Source organism: Tricharina praecox, assembly GCF_024521635.1.
Source record: "Tricharina praecox strain CBS 144465 chromosome Unknown BZA05scaffold_2, whole genome shotgun sequence".
Taxonomy (NCBI): domain Eukaryota; kingdom Fungi; phylum Ascomycota; class Pezizomycetes; order Pezizales; family Pyronemataceae; genus Tricharina; species Tricharina praecox.
Window position 1 is genome coordinate 2,418,397 of NW_026250404.1, and position 12,526 is coordinate 2,430,922.

A 12,526-nucleotide genomic window follows, 5' to 3' on the forward strand; every position below is an offset into this window, starting at 1 on the left:
CACCATATCAACTAGATCAACCTCATCATGCCGCAGCAGGTACATAAAGTTATACTCTCGTGCTTGAATTTGAAGAGCGAACTCGATCCCCACGATTTGTTATCCTTTACCGGAAGGCGAAGTGGTAGCTTTTTTTTCTGCCCTTGTTCTCGAGTCTCTGGCCGGTCTTTTCATCCCTTACCATCAATACTTGAATCAAGTCAGCAGAGTCCAGCCGACATCGAAACTGCTTTGACTGAACTTAGTGTACTTCACTGGCAGTGGAGACGCGCATAGGAGTGAGCTGTGCCTCTCTTGCTCTCATACTATACCGCATTCATCTGCTACTATATTCCTACTGACTCGAGATAATGGGATCCTTCGATCCCGACACTCCGTGAACATCCATCGGTTTTCCACGAGCAAGGCTCAATTATGGGTCCAAACCCATATCTACGATGGCAACATTAGCCGTCGCGGTTGGACGGTGCGGGTGGCGGCGCCGTATCTACTACTCCATGGTAGGGGCATGATCGGATCTAGAAGATAAACCAACCGTATATGGTTGAAACCTTGAGTTACTGAGGCACCAAGAAGTCTCCAATGTGAGCATGCCCCATTGCGGGCCAACATCGCATATGAGAAACAAAGTTTTCTATCGGAGGAATTGAAAGGTATATTGCATGGATCCCCTTCTCTCATAGTGGTTCGGAATAAGCCAGAAAGACGAAGGTTAAGCTACAAAACCATTTTAATGACTGGAATCTCCGCCGTCTTTCAAGTTGAAGTTCCCCGATGAGCTCGAGCTACAAAAAGCCACGTCTTCTTGCGGTTGTTCTTGCTTCTGTTCCTCATCATGCCTCGCTAACAGCTTCTCTCCTACGACTTCTGAAGATTACGAGATAAATTCCAAACCTCCACCCGATTTTACCGATACAACCCCCGCGATACAACCCTCACGATAAGATGGCCGACGATATCCATACGCTGGCGATGCAGCTGTGGATGGAGGATATAGACGTATTGGATACAGTGCACGGCTACGAGGCCGGCCCTTCGACAGCTGGGGCCCCCGATCACGATCGGCCACCACCCCGCGGCGACAAAACCGACACGGAATCCAGTATTCCAGATTTCGTCATGGCATTCGGAGGAGGCGAACCTCACTGGCTGCAACATCAGCAGGCCGAGATGGCATTCCTCCAAAGGCAAAACGCCGGGAGACAGCGTGCTGCCGGTCGTCATGACCCTGTTGCACGTCCTCGGCCTCAACCGGGACCTGCACGCCAGCTAGAGCATTGGCCTCAACCAGGACCGGCACGCCGACCAGAGCCTTGGCAGGAACCCCAGGGTAAAGGGAAAGGCAGAGCCACGGGCGTCGATTGCACCGCGTGCAGTGACGAGATTGTGGGGGAGCTCCACGAGCTGAAGTGCGAGCACCGGTACTGCATCGACTGTCTCACCCAGATGGTCTCAAAGGCCCTGGGTGGAGAATCGGACACGAACTTTCCTCCGAAATGTTGCACGGATCCGATACCGACGGATGCCGTGAAAACGGTACTCTCAGCCGCCGATTTCAAGAAATACGAAGAACGTCTCGACGATCGCAAACAGGCTGTGCAGCTCTTTTGCCCGAAGCCGAAATGTTCGGCGAAACTGTCCGCGAACGATATCCGCGCAGAAACGGGGACATGTCCCCGCTGCCAAACGAAGATGTGCACGAAGTGCAAGGGGCTCGAGCACGCCGGTGTGTGCCCGGAGAGCGAGCTCGCCGAAGTGGCGAAGAAGGAAAAATGGGCCAGCTGCCCCGCCTGCCACCGAGTGATCATGAAGCAACAAGACTCCTGCAACAAGATGATCTGCGTCTGCGGGTTCAGGTTCTGCTACCTCTGTGGTAAACCAACCCGAGGCCCCAACCGCTATGCAACCGCAGCCGAGGGTGGCTGTGATTGCCCAATATATAACCACGATGATCACCCAGAGCGGCTGCAGCATAACGACATGTTGGCCAATGAAGGACCACCACCTGCCGGGTTTCCGGGACAATTCGAGCCACATGGCGGGGAAGCAGGCCCCGCCGGTGACGGCGATGGCTGGGACGGACGGCGGTTGGTGGACGAACTGTTCCATCAGCGCGGTCCCTGGGGAGGGCGACCGGTGGTTGCGATTCCAGTACCGCAGGCAGCTCCTCGGCAACTGCCGCGGGTAGTTGCACGACCACCACCGCAGATGCTTCCACGAGAACGGCCGCGTTGGAGGAGGCAGGAAGACGCGGAGTGGTACCTAGGCCACTACAACGAGCGCGGTGAATGGGTGGATCCTTTTGGAAGGCCGTACATTTAGCCTGCCGATGGGTCGATGGTAATGGGGTTTCTTTTGTTTTTTTCTTTGGAGTTACGGTTGCATTTTATATGGCGTTGTCTGTCTTGGGTTCAACTTGAGAATTTTTATATGCTCGGTTCGTTAAGCGTCCATAGCTTTTTATATTAATAGTTGAACTGGGATTTATAGAGTGCCTAGTAGCGGGTTCGATCTCCCTGAATATGTACAATACCATCCATCATGATTCGATCCTATATAGTAATCCAGAGTACTAGTAGGTACTAGGAGTGGTTTCTATGGTGACGCTGATATTCATCGGCCGTCACTTATGGGGGTAGTGAGTGACAACAAATTCTGCCGAACTATCAAGTTTCCTGCCGTGGCAAGTAGTAGTATTGTTCATCACATTCCGAGATCTATTAGTGGACCTAGATGAGTCTATCGTTACATAACACAGGTATACATTCAGCCTACTATTACCCATCACCACTCCCTTGGCCCTACCCTATATATAGGTACTACCCCCTCTCAGCCTCCTTCTCCCTCGTCAGCCTCGCAACCCTCCACCGCATGCCATACTTCCATTCCAAAAACAACAGCGGTGCCATAAGCGTGCACACTATGCCCACAAACGTAAAACACCAACCGCGTCCCATGGCCTGGAGCATGCTCTCTATCACAGCTGTTCCGGCGGCACCCATCAGGCAGCGCACAAAGTTATTACACGCTGTTGCGCTGCTGGGGCGCGTCTGGTACAGATCCACCACCAGCGTGCTGAGGACGGTGAACACGCAGGTGCCAGCGACACCGACGACGAATGTTAGGAACAACGGCGCTGCGAGGTGCTAGAGATGTATGTTAGCTAAGGGTAGGTGAAGGGGGCGGGGTCGTGGTTGGAAGCCATACAGTCTCAAAATGCAACAACCAGCCATAAGTTACGATGGCGGCCATGAACAGAGCTTGCGACCAGAAAACACTCCTCAGCCTCGCCTGTTCGATCGGAAACTTCAGCATATCCTCGCCGCGCTTCGCATCCGGCTTTATCCCGCAGCGCTGCGCAATGATTTTGTAGTCTCGGCCCATCAACCGCCCGGCGATGATGCAGGCTATACCGCACCCGACGCCGAATGGGAGGTAACATAGGCCGACCTGCAGCGGAGTGAGGCCGTAGATGTCGGCGAAAACAGACGGCAGTGAGGCCATGATCATGTAGAACGCCGTGTAGAATATACCGTTGATAAAGAGGACCAGCGCCATATCTTTATGCAACAACAATTTCAAGCTAGCCATCGGATTCGGCGCACGGAGCTTCGGCCGGGGCGGCCGCGGCGTGTCGATGGGATGTTTCGAACCCTTGAGCAGCTGCAGAAGGCTCGCATCCACTCGCGGTGGCGGGATGGACCCATTCCCGACCACGCTCCGCCCCGTCTCGGGGAAGAACACGACGTGGAATACCAGATACACTCCACCACATATGGCAAGAATCCAGAAGATCCACCACCAACCCAGCTTGTCGGCCAAAACTCCTCCGATCACCGGGCCGACGGCAGGCCCGCACATGGCGCCGAGGTTTACGGCTCCCATGTAGGCGCCGCGCTCGCCGGCGTGCGCGATATCCGCTACCACGCCACTGGCCAGGGCGATTACGCCTGACGAGCCGGTCGACTGGAGCATCCTCAGGACTAGTAGTGCTGGATACGCCCGTTGCAGTGCCAGTCCGATGTCTGCGGCGATGTAGATGACGAAGAGGAGAATGTACACGGGTCGGCGACCGAGCGTGTCCGCCAGATCGCCGATCAGCATAGGTGCGAGAGCTTGCAAGATCATATAGCTTGTTATAGTCAAATTGATCAACTCTGTAGACACGTTGAGGTCGGCGGAGAGGGAGGAGAGTGCAGGAAAGTAGATCTGGCTACGGTTAGCGGGACGATCAGGCTAGGTAGGTTTTAGATGGAGAACTTGCGTTGGCTGAGAGTGGCGAGAAGAAGGAGGCTATCCCCACGAGAAGCACTATCCATCGCTTCTGCGGGCGCGTGAAGACCGAGTATGCCTCGGCCTCTATTGGTGTCGAGGTCGTGGTCTTTTCGAGGTCGACGTTATCAGCCGCCTTTGGCGCATGCGCGGCGCTCTCTACGCTACCCTGGGAGAATTCTGCTACCGGTGATGTCGAAGACATTTTCTATCGTTCCTTTTCCTTTTCCCTTGCCAGCATCTTCCATTGCCATGATGGCGGGGACGTTGGTTTTAAGTTGGAATTCTTCCCTCCATTTTAACTGCTATCCAGATTCCAGTTTAACTAGAGTACCTAGTTCGTCATGGATGATGGATCCTTATGGGGGAATCCCTTCGCGACCGCAGAGTCTGCAGGGTTCGTTCCGACATAACCGGTCGTCATGGCGCTTTTCGCTGGGGGCGTGTGCGCGGATATCGATAGCGGACGCAGTTGCTCGTGGGGGCCCGGAGTAGGGTAGTGGCGTAACGCGGTCGTTCTAGGGTCCCGGCGGGATGAGCTCCCGAGGCCGGGCGGGGGCGTACATATGTAACTGAGGAATTTCACTGGCCCAATCACGGCTTGCTACCGTGTATAGGTACCAGTAGGTAGTCCTCGTTACGAATGCATAGTACCGAGCACCCCTAGCTTTCGGCTTGACCTTCTGGTCCCAGGGTGTCGAAGGCCCAGGCCCCAAAGTGATGTTATTTTCTTTTCTGGTCTCTCGGCTATTCCTCGGAGTTAATGCTTTGAAGATTCCCGGTCCCGAAGTCTCTAATGTCCGACAACTACGGCCGGCCGTCCGATTCGGATCGTGCGGCAATCATGCAGCCGGGGGGGAGGAGCGGTGCGACGTTATCATGCCGATACAGCCGAGACCAATACGGTCCTCCGGAGTTCGGTTTCGAGCTCTCGATGGCGAGGATGTGATCGGCGGTGGGTGAGTCGACCGTTCTTTCGGGTCGTGTCTAGGACTGACAGCTGTCACGTCTCGTCCATGAACCAGGTACCGGTGGGTATCTTGAAATTGCCATTTTTACTCTAACGGTCTAGCCCTCCATGTTGCATGCAGTTGCGCATACCGGTATTAGTAGACATCACACAAAACCAGCTCGTATGTATGTCACGTCACAGAACAAGCCCGCACATCTTCCAGCTGCAGTCATCCAGAAAACGCCTCCCGAATACGTAGGTGTGTACTGCGTCTCGTTGCCGGAGCTGGATCTCAAACTTCACCAATCTTATTTTTCCGTGCGTACTCCGAGTCAACCATCATGATGACCACCTGCTCCTTCCCTCGCAGCTTGCGCACTGTATTCCGGAGCTTCCGTAGGTCATCCTGTGCCTCAGATAATCGATGCTCTAGCTCCTGGGTATGGAGACGCTCGGCTTCGAGGATTGTCAGTGCTATATCCCGTTGTACGCGGAGGACGGATTCTGGGTCGGGCTGTTGGGGACGACTCAAGCGCGGGCGGATGAGGAACTTCATCTGGGGAATATTCGAGGATTGAAATGGTGCAATCTACGGGTTTTCTGGGGAAGGGGTACGAGTGAGTACCTCCATTAGGGGGGTTTTATAGGTCGGAATGAAACACCATGGCCTTTTACGCCCGTTTGACATGCCAAGCACGGATTCGTGTTATCATAACGGTTTCCATTTGTTCAAGTCGAAGGCATTGATTACTGCATAACTCCGTTTTTCACACAAAACCCGAGCCTGATGACCCAAAAAACGCACCGAGTACAAAAAACAAATAGGCCCGTTATACCTATGTTAAAGAGGAGAACTTCGATGACCATGCGATATCTTGTAAATGAAACATGAAGCTCGCTATCAAAAATGATGATCGCTCAGCGGCATATTGCCTTCGATTTCGTATTCCTGCACTCCGGTGAACATCCCCAACTACCGATACCAGTCAAACCGGAAAGCAAACCTCAATGCCTCCAAATATGCTCCCCGAACTGGAATCTCTTTCCTTGTCGGATACATGTAGCTCTCCGGTCGCAAGCGCCTGGACTTGCTCGTCCACAAAGTTCCACACCTTCTCGACAATTTTCTCTTCGAGCTTTGGCGCAATCATGACCGTAAGGCTGGCCCGCTTTGGCCGTGGGATGTAAATCCTGTCGCTGTGGTACATATGTAATGATCAGTACGGTAACTATAAACCAGCAATCGCCGGAAGGGGTTACTAACTCGAATGCCCATTTCAGCAAACGAATATTCCGTATACCGGCCAGCACCTTTGCCGCTTCACCCAGGTCCTTAGTCTCGGCGACCCTTGCCGCCTCCACGAAACACGAAGCCACCATATTCGCAACCAGGGCGACATCCTCGCGCCACTCTTCGATGGCATGGTGGTTCGTCCTCAACTCCGCCGGGCGCTGCTTGACCAGCCTCCTCAGAATCCAGCGCATCATGGTCAGGGGCTCCATCGCCGCAGAGACCATTTCACAAAAGTCGTGCCTAACCTTCTCCCCCTCTCCGCTCCTCTCCCACTCGCGCATCACCTGCAGTCGACCCTCGATCTCCCTTAACTGCACCATGAGCTCCTCGGTGTACTGGACAAACTCCCTTAAGCACTGTGGCGTCTCCTTCCTCGGCAAGAAGAGGAACGTCCGCAGATCCAGCGGCAGTCGGAACTCCCCCGCGTCAACTACGCCGGACGTGCGCTGGTGCTGACTGGATAGAAAGTCTAGCCGGGGCTTGGATATATTGCGTTGGTCCAGGTAGTGTCGTGTGCCATTACTTAGGTGTAGGACTGGCGCGATGGATGTGTTTTTCGAGTTAGGGCTGGTGTTGGCTGTGCCGTTGGTTGCGGGCGGTGGGGATTTTTTCTTGAAGGGCGAGCTGAAGCTGGTACTGCGGAAGCTGCGGGGCGTGGTCAGACTGAACATTCGTAGAGGGGAGATTGTCGGCGGAGACTGTGCGGTGGTTCTCGAGGGGGGTGATAATTTGTGGGCTGCGGACATCGATGCTAGATGTTGAGGTGTTCAGAGGCGGAAGATACGAGTGTTGGTATCGAGTCTCGCAGGAGTGGTTGGATTTTGTTTTACGATGCTTGGAATAGGAGTTATTTGCGTTGAAGGCACTTGCGGTGTTTGGGGTTTGTACCCCTCATCTTTCAAAGACATCATTCATCTCATCACTCGGTGCAAAACAACTTTTCACAACTTTCCCAGCCGAGTGACATTCCATCCATACCAACAAACAACTAAACCAACAAACTACTAAACCGACGCCACCAACCAACAAGCCCATCGACAACAGGCACATGACTCACAGAAACTTATAAATGAAATTGTCGACATATGACGGTGCGCCGAGCACCACCAGAGCTCCCTGCTTCGTATACCTCAACTCCGCCTTGACACTCACCGCCTTAAATCCCTTGAACCCCGGCAGCTCGATCACATGCGGCCCAGGGGCTTGGACGTCGATGCTTTTCGTGACCACCGGCGGCCCGCCGATCATCTTCATCCCCTGTACCATGACCCTGACAACCGCGTTCGGATCCATCGCAAGTATGGTCCAGTGCAACTCAGTCGCCCACGCCAGCTGGCTCACATCGAACTTCTTCTTCGCTTCGAAAGCTACGACTCCGTCCATAGAGGTGAGGAGGTTCGGCTGGCTGACGGCTCGGTGCCACGGCCCTGCGCCGGAGGAAGACTGATGGCAGTACTGCGTCTGCGTGGTGTTCAGGACGGTGCCGCTGATGGTGAAGCCTTTGTAAGGCGTGGCGGGAGTAAACGTGAGGCTGCCACAGTTGGGGTCGTTGGGGACGGGGAGGTCGTCGAAGGTCAGAACTGCGCAGGAGGCGAGCGTGAAAAGTGGGAAGAGAGCGGTGGGGAATCGCATTGTTCCTGATGAGATGAATTGAAACTGTGCTAGCGAAGGGCTGTCGCTGGTAAGATGGTGAAGCGGGGTAGGCTGTAGTATAAAACCGGAGTGGAGGAGGAGGAGGAGTGAGAGCGTCTCCCCGCCTTTATACACCATCTAAGCGGCACCGAATGCAGAAATTCCCCAGGGTATCGCAGGTGTCGGCGGATGTCATCTGCTCGTGGATGGATCCGGTAGATCTATCCCGCAGACCTTCTGAAGCTACACAGTATCGCGACGTCCCAGAATATACACAGCAATTTTTCAAAGTTCCGAGCGATGCCGGTGAATACTAGTACAACGGTGAAGGATACTCGTCAAGCTAACGTGATTTCATTCGTAGAGTCGCCGGTACTTTATATTGGGGGTGTTCGGGTTGCGCATTGAGGTTTCTACCATCCTCACATGAGGATGGTGCTACAGTTTCTGTGCGTTGAATCCATGGAATCGTCGTACGGAAAGAGAATCAAGCGACTACGCATGGAGGTTGTATACCTACCATCGTGAGACAGGATAGTACTGTTGGCGGACAGTACCTGCTTCTAAAGATGTCTACTTTTTGTTTAGCATATACCAATCACTCGGTAGGGCTGCATCAGCCCAAGTGCCCTGGCTCATCATCACTCTTCTCTTCTGAACTTCCAACCGCTCTTCTCCTCTCCACTTCCACTCTTCTCTTCTAAAATTGCAAACACTCCTCTCTTCTGCACTTCGAATCACTCCCCCTTTCGACTCTCTCCCGCCGAAGACAGCTTTCTTGTTTAGAGGAAATCTACTTCGCAAACCCAAACGACATTGAGATGGCGAACTCTAAGCTTCCGAAGAGCTTATCTGCTCCACATAGAAGCCAATCGAACCTACCGTCTTCGTCACTTTCTAGGCGGGGATCAATTCAACCCCCTCCTCCACCAAGAAAATTAGTTCTCACGCGTGCCTCCGAGAAGAAGCCCGAGTCACTGGCTCAAAGAGCCTCCCCAGTGGCAATGCCAACAAAGTCTTCCGCGCGGAAGCTTGCGAGTCAGGAGTGCCCAGCTTCAAGCGTTTCGACCCCTACGGCTTTCATCCGTATCCAGAAGACTCCAATGGAGTTATCATGTGAGCGCTTCATGAAGCGCATCAGAGCATCCCGCCCAGAGCTCGACGGTCAAACGAACCCGGAACCCCGGAAGTTGATCGTCGGCGGTACCATTTTCTACCGATGTAGCGGAGAAAACGGGAGTTTATACGAGGAGTATCGTCCTCGTCCACCAGGTAAGATCCTCCGACACAAGCGTGCAAAGCTCCGACTGTTATTACAAAGCTTACACGACTTGTCCGCAGCTGTTATCTCCAAGCGGAAGGCGGGGAAGGCCTCGACGAGCGTCCGCCGTTGCGAACGGGATGAGAAACCCAAGGGGCAACTACAGGATGAGCATGAGCAGGAAAGATTGATCCTGCTGAAGCTATTGGCGAAATTCGAGCGGCTGCTGGCTGACAAGGAGCAGCAGCAGCCTCAGGTTAGCCGAGCAGGTCCGATGCCGCACCGTCCCATGGTGGTCCCGGGAGATTTCTCCTCTGTTGGATGCACGCTTAATGGCGTTGCGCTGGAACCCAGCAACCCAACTGCTCCCCGTGCGGCCGCCCCATGGATGATGAAAATTAGACGCACCAGCGTCTCACTTGACCCCGCAGACGTGCCCATCACGGTGGAATTCGTTGCTCGTACCAAGCCGAATCTCCGCCGCGAGCGTACCCAAGCGCTATAGACGATTCTGTACCCCCTCGTGGATTCGCTGTACTATCAGCCATTGTCCGGATCGGACCGTCTCGTAGTCAACAGGGGGCACGACACCTACCTTTCACCGCCGCCCACGAACCCCGTCCATCCCCAGTGGAAGCCATTCCGTCGCGCGAACGGATCCGGCATGCCAAAGTACCTGAGCATGCTGTGGGACGAGAAGGAGGCAAAGTTCTGGACCAGGCGCATCGAACGGAGAGCGGGGCTCAAGCCCTTGACGGCGGCCAGCCTCCTTGCGCGCACGCCCGATAGGGATCAAGAGATGAAGCCGATCGGGACGGGAATTGTCGGAGTCGAGCCGGAGGTCGGGGAACCGGCCGAGGTTTTGACTCCTCGGCGAGTGTCGCCGTGCCTCACCGGCAGCTCGCCGACGTTGCTGGGAACGGGACCCGGCAACGACAATACCGGTACCCACATCCCGGGCGGCGGCTACGGCAACGTCGAGAATCGTGGAATCGTCATTGAGACTAGAATGGAGACCGGCGGCTTGCCGCGCGCTGTCTACCCGTCCGGCCAGGGGTTTACCTCCGCCGTTCCACCGACCATGTTGCCCCCACACTACGTCTACGGACGAGTGCCTGTACAGCAATTTGCTGTCAGGAAGGGATGCCGGCTCCGCCCAGATGAGGACGCGGAAGAGGAGGAAGTCACAGAGCTGGAGGAGTAGGCGGAAGAGGACACAGAGCCGCAGGAGAGTGCGGTTCTGGTCTAGTGCACGAGCTGGGAAGGAGAGGCGAATACCAGCATTTAGGGGGAGGGGAGGAGCTATTTTTTTTTCTGATTTCAATTTTACTGCGTTTTTGATACCATTTGATAGGACTTTGTAGTCCACGTTCTTTTCTTGTTTTTCTCTTCTTTCTACGCGAGTGCTATTTGTCTGCATCTTTACGGGCATAGGTAGTTCTTTACTGCGTCATGAGACTAACTACAGGATAGGCGTTTGTTTTGCGGCATTTTTTGGTCCGAATATACTTGAAAGGTCACGATTGGCATCTCCGCAGTACCTACCTCGTTCAGGGGGCGTATCCCTGGCACCGGGCCGAAGCGGCGGCGGGGTGCGGCGATGCAAGGGGGTGGAGAAAGAGCCGGACGGTGGAAATCCAGATAGCCGAAAAGAAGCGACGGCGGGGTAGTCAGAGGGGACCGAGAAGGGAGGTGATTTGTGAGGGCCATTGCTACATTCGCTCTGGGGATGGTGGTCAGGACTCGGACGCACGTGGCCTGCAGATCGGAACATCATGCATACGATCCATCATCGCTATCGCATTTCGACAGCACGCTCTGGCGCTCTGAATTCTCGCTCTTCGTGGAGAAGGCCCAAGGGCACAACCACCTCATCATCATCACCATCATCGTCGATCGGCATAATCTCCCGAATACATAAGAGACTCGTCGTTTATTATTATCATAAATATTCCCATAAAACAAAACGCCTCGCTAATGCTTCTCGCCACAGATATCCCATTCATCAATCCATCATCAATCCATCATCATCACGAACCCATTATCGCGAACCTAGCACTGCCGGAACCCAGCACTCGGAACACTGGAACTCTGTAGTCGGTATGCCAACCGCAGCTCAGAATAATCCACTGTAACAGTCCATTAGCGACAATCCCATTTCCCGCGAGGCCTCTCGCGAACATCGGTGTGTACATACCAGTAAAAGTCTGAACACCAGCATCGGCCTGTCCGATACACAGCCGCAGCTTATCCGCCGCTGCCAGTACGGCCTCCTCGGCCGCAGGAGCGGAGAGTTCCATGCAGTACCCGCCGCAGCAGGCGCCGCCGTCGCCGTCGAGGAACGTGGACAGCAGCGTGTCGAACTTGGCCGGCGTGATCGGCGTGGCTTGGAAGTTCGCCATGCACACCGTGTTGCCGTCGGCGCTGCGGAAGACGGCGCGCGGTGTGATGGTGTTGGGAGAGGCGAGGGGAAGGGCCGCGGCGAAAGGGATGGCCAGGAGCACGCTCGAGAGGAGAAGAGTAAACTGCATTTTTGTTGGTGGGGAGGTGGGGTTATTCAACTGGAAGATGGTGGTTCTCGGTTGAGGTGCAGTGGAAGATATGTAGTAGTAGTGGTAGTGGTGGTGGTAGTGGTGGTAGTAGTGGTGATTTCCCCAGCAACGAGAGGGCGGGAAGCTCAATTCTTATGTACGTGCCTGACACCTGTCGATCGTGGACCGAAATAGCAAGCTCACTGCTTTCCAGCCTCTCGACTCCGATCGAGGCCGGCGTCCGCAGCCAGCTGACGTCGATGACGCGGGGCTGTGGTATCGCGCCTCAGCCCCCCCCGCGTTGACATCCCAGCACACTCACGCTGACTGCTGACTACGGCGTAGTGGCCTGCCGCTACGGTCACTAGCGCGCGGACGTGGGGCCATTGGCTCAGCGCGCGGTGATCAGGCCCCCGCGAGCTGGGCGTGACGTAGAGCTGGTACTCTACATTCAGCTTCAAACCGACATAACTGAAGTTCTAGAGTAATGGTCGTCCGTGAGATTATCTGTATGTTGTGTGGCGAGGACTAGGGTAAGGTGTGCTGTTGGTGGTGATGGCGACGGTAGGGCTATCCGCATGGTA

The 12,526-nt window shown here is 54.7% G+C and overlaps 5 protein-coding genes across 5 annotated transcripts; 2 read left to right on the forward strand and 3 right to left on the reverse strand.

Moving 5' to 3' along the window:
* Positions 1–1,356: 1,356 nt before the first annotated feature.
* BZA05DRAFT_319811 (uncharacterized protein) lies at positions 1,357–1,875 on the forward strand (the record flags this gene model as incomplete). Its single annotated transcript, XM_051480428.1, has 1 exon — positions 1,357–1,875. A coding segment is annotated over one exon (519 nt), but the record flags the coding sequence as incomplete, so codon positions are not given.
* Positions 1,876–2,674: 799 nt separating this feature from the next.
* On the reverse strand, positions 2,675–4,774 carry BZA05DRAFT_367960 (major facilitator superfamily domain-containing protein). The gene is made up of 3 exons (XM_051481576.1): positions 4,265–4,774; positions 3,208–4,209; positions 2,675–3,146 (listed from the first exon to the last, which is right to left on the reverse strand). Exons 1-3 carry the CDS (start codon positions 4,475–4,477, stop codon positions 2,820–2,822), a joined length of 1,542 nt encoding a protein of 513 aa, XP_051343889.1. The 5' UTR covers positions 4,478–4,774; the 3' UTR covers positions 2,675–2,819.
* A 659-nt stretch (positions 4,775–5,433) lies between these two features.
* On the reverse strand, positions 5,434–8,150 carry BZA05DRAFT_470958 (uncharacterized protein; the record flags this gene model as incomplete). Its single annotated transcript, XM_051487928.1, has 4 exons — positions 5,434–5,780; positions 6,229–6,421; positions 6,489–7,163; positions 7,576–8,150. 4 exons carry the CDS (start codon positions 8,148–8,150, stop codon positions 5,517–5,519), a joined length of 1,707 nt encoding a protein of 568 aa, XP_051343890.1. The 3' UTR covers positions 5,434–5,516.
* Positions 8,151–9,096: 946 nt separating this feature from the next.
* On the forward strand, positions 9,097–10,642 carry BZA05DRAFT_433509 (uncharacterized protein). Its single transcript, XM_051486268.1, has 3 exons — positions 9,097–9,422; positions 9,492–9,667; positions 9,917–10,642. The coding sequence occupies exons 1-3, from the start codon at positions 9,155–9,157 to the stop codon at positions 10,613–10,615; spliced, it is 1,143 nt and encodes a 380-aa protein (XP_051343891.1). The 5' UTR covers positions 9,097–9,154; the 3' UTR covers positions 10,616–10,642.
* A 440-nt stretch (positions 10,643–11,082) lies between these two features.
* BZA05DRAFT_386117 (uncharacterized protein) lies at positions 11,083–12,120 on the reverse strand. Its single transcript, XM_051482463.1, has one exon. The coding sequence runs from the start codon at positions 11,940–11,942 to the stop codon at positions 11,442–11,444; it is 501 nt and encodes a 166-aa protein (XP_051343892.1). The 5' UTR covers positions 11,943–12,120; the 3' UTR covers positions 11,083–11,441.
* Positions 12,121–12,526: the final 406 nt, after the last annotated feature.

What these genes read in the sequence shown, in the direction of transcription:
- BZA05DRAFT_367960 (XM_051481576.1), bottom strand. Translation starts at nt 4,477, where the DNA reads ATGTCTTCGACATCACCGGTAGCAGAATTCTCCCAGGGTAGCGTAGAG. An exon ending in TCTCGCCACTCTCAGCCAAC is followed by an intron (nt 4,210 to 4,264) that starts GCAAGTTCTCCA and finishes AACCGTAGCCAG; the next exon opens with ATCTACTTTCCTGCACTCTC. An exon ending in GGTTGTTGCATTTTGAGACT is followed by an intron (nt 3,147 to 3,207) that starts GTATGGCTTCCA and finishes ATACATCTCTAG; the next exon opens with CACCTCGCAGCGCCGTTGTT.
- BZA05DRAFT_433509 (XM_051486268.1), top strand. Translation starts at nt 9,155, where the DNA reads ATGCCAACAAAGTCTTCCGCGCGGAAGCTTGCGAGTCAGGAGTGCCCA. An exon ending in GTATCGTCCTCGTCCACCAG is followed by an intron (nt 9,423 to 9,491) that starts GTAAGATCCTCC and finishes ACTTGTCCGCAG; the next exon opens with CTGTTATCTCCAAGCGGAAG. An exon ending in AGGAGCAGCAGCAGCCTCAG is followed by an intron (nt 9,668 to 9,916) that starts GTTAGCCGAGCA and finishes CAAGCGCTATAG; the next exon opens with ACGATTCTGTACCCCCTCGT.
- BZA05DRAFT_386117 (XM_051482463.1), bottom strand. Translation starts at nt 11,942, where the DNA reads ATGCAGTTTACTCTTCTCCTCTCGAGCGTGCTCCTGGCCATCCCTTTC.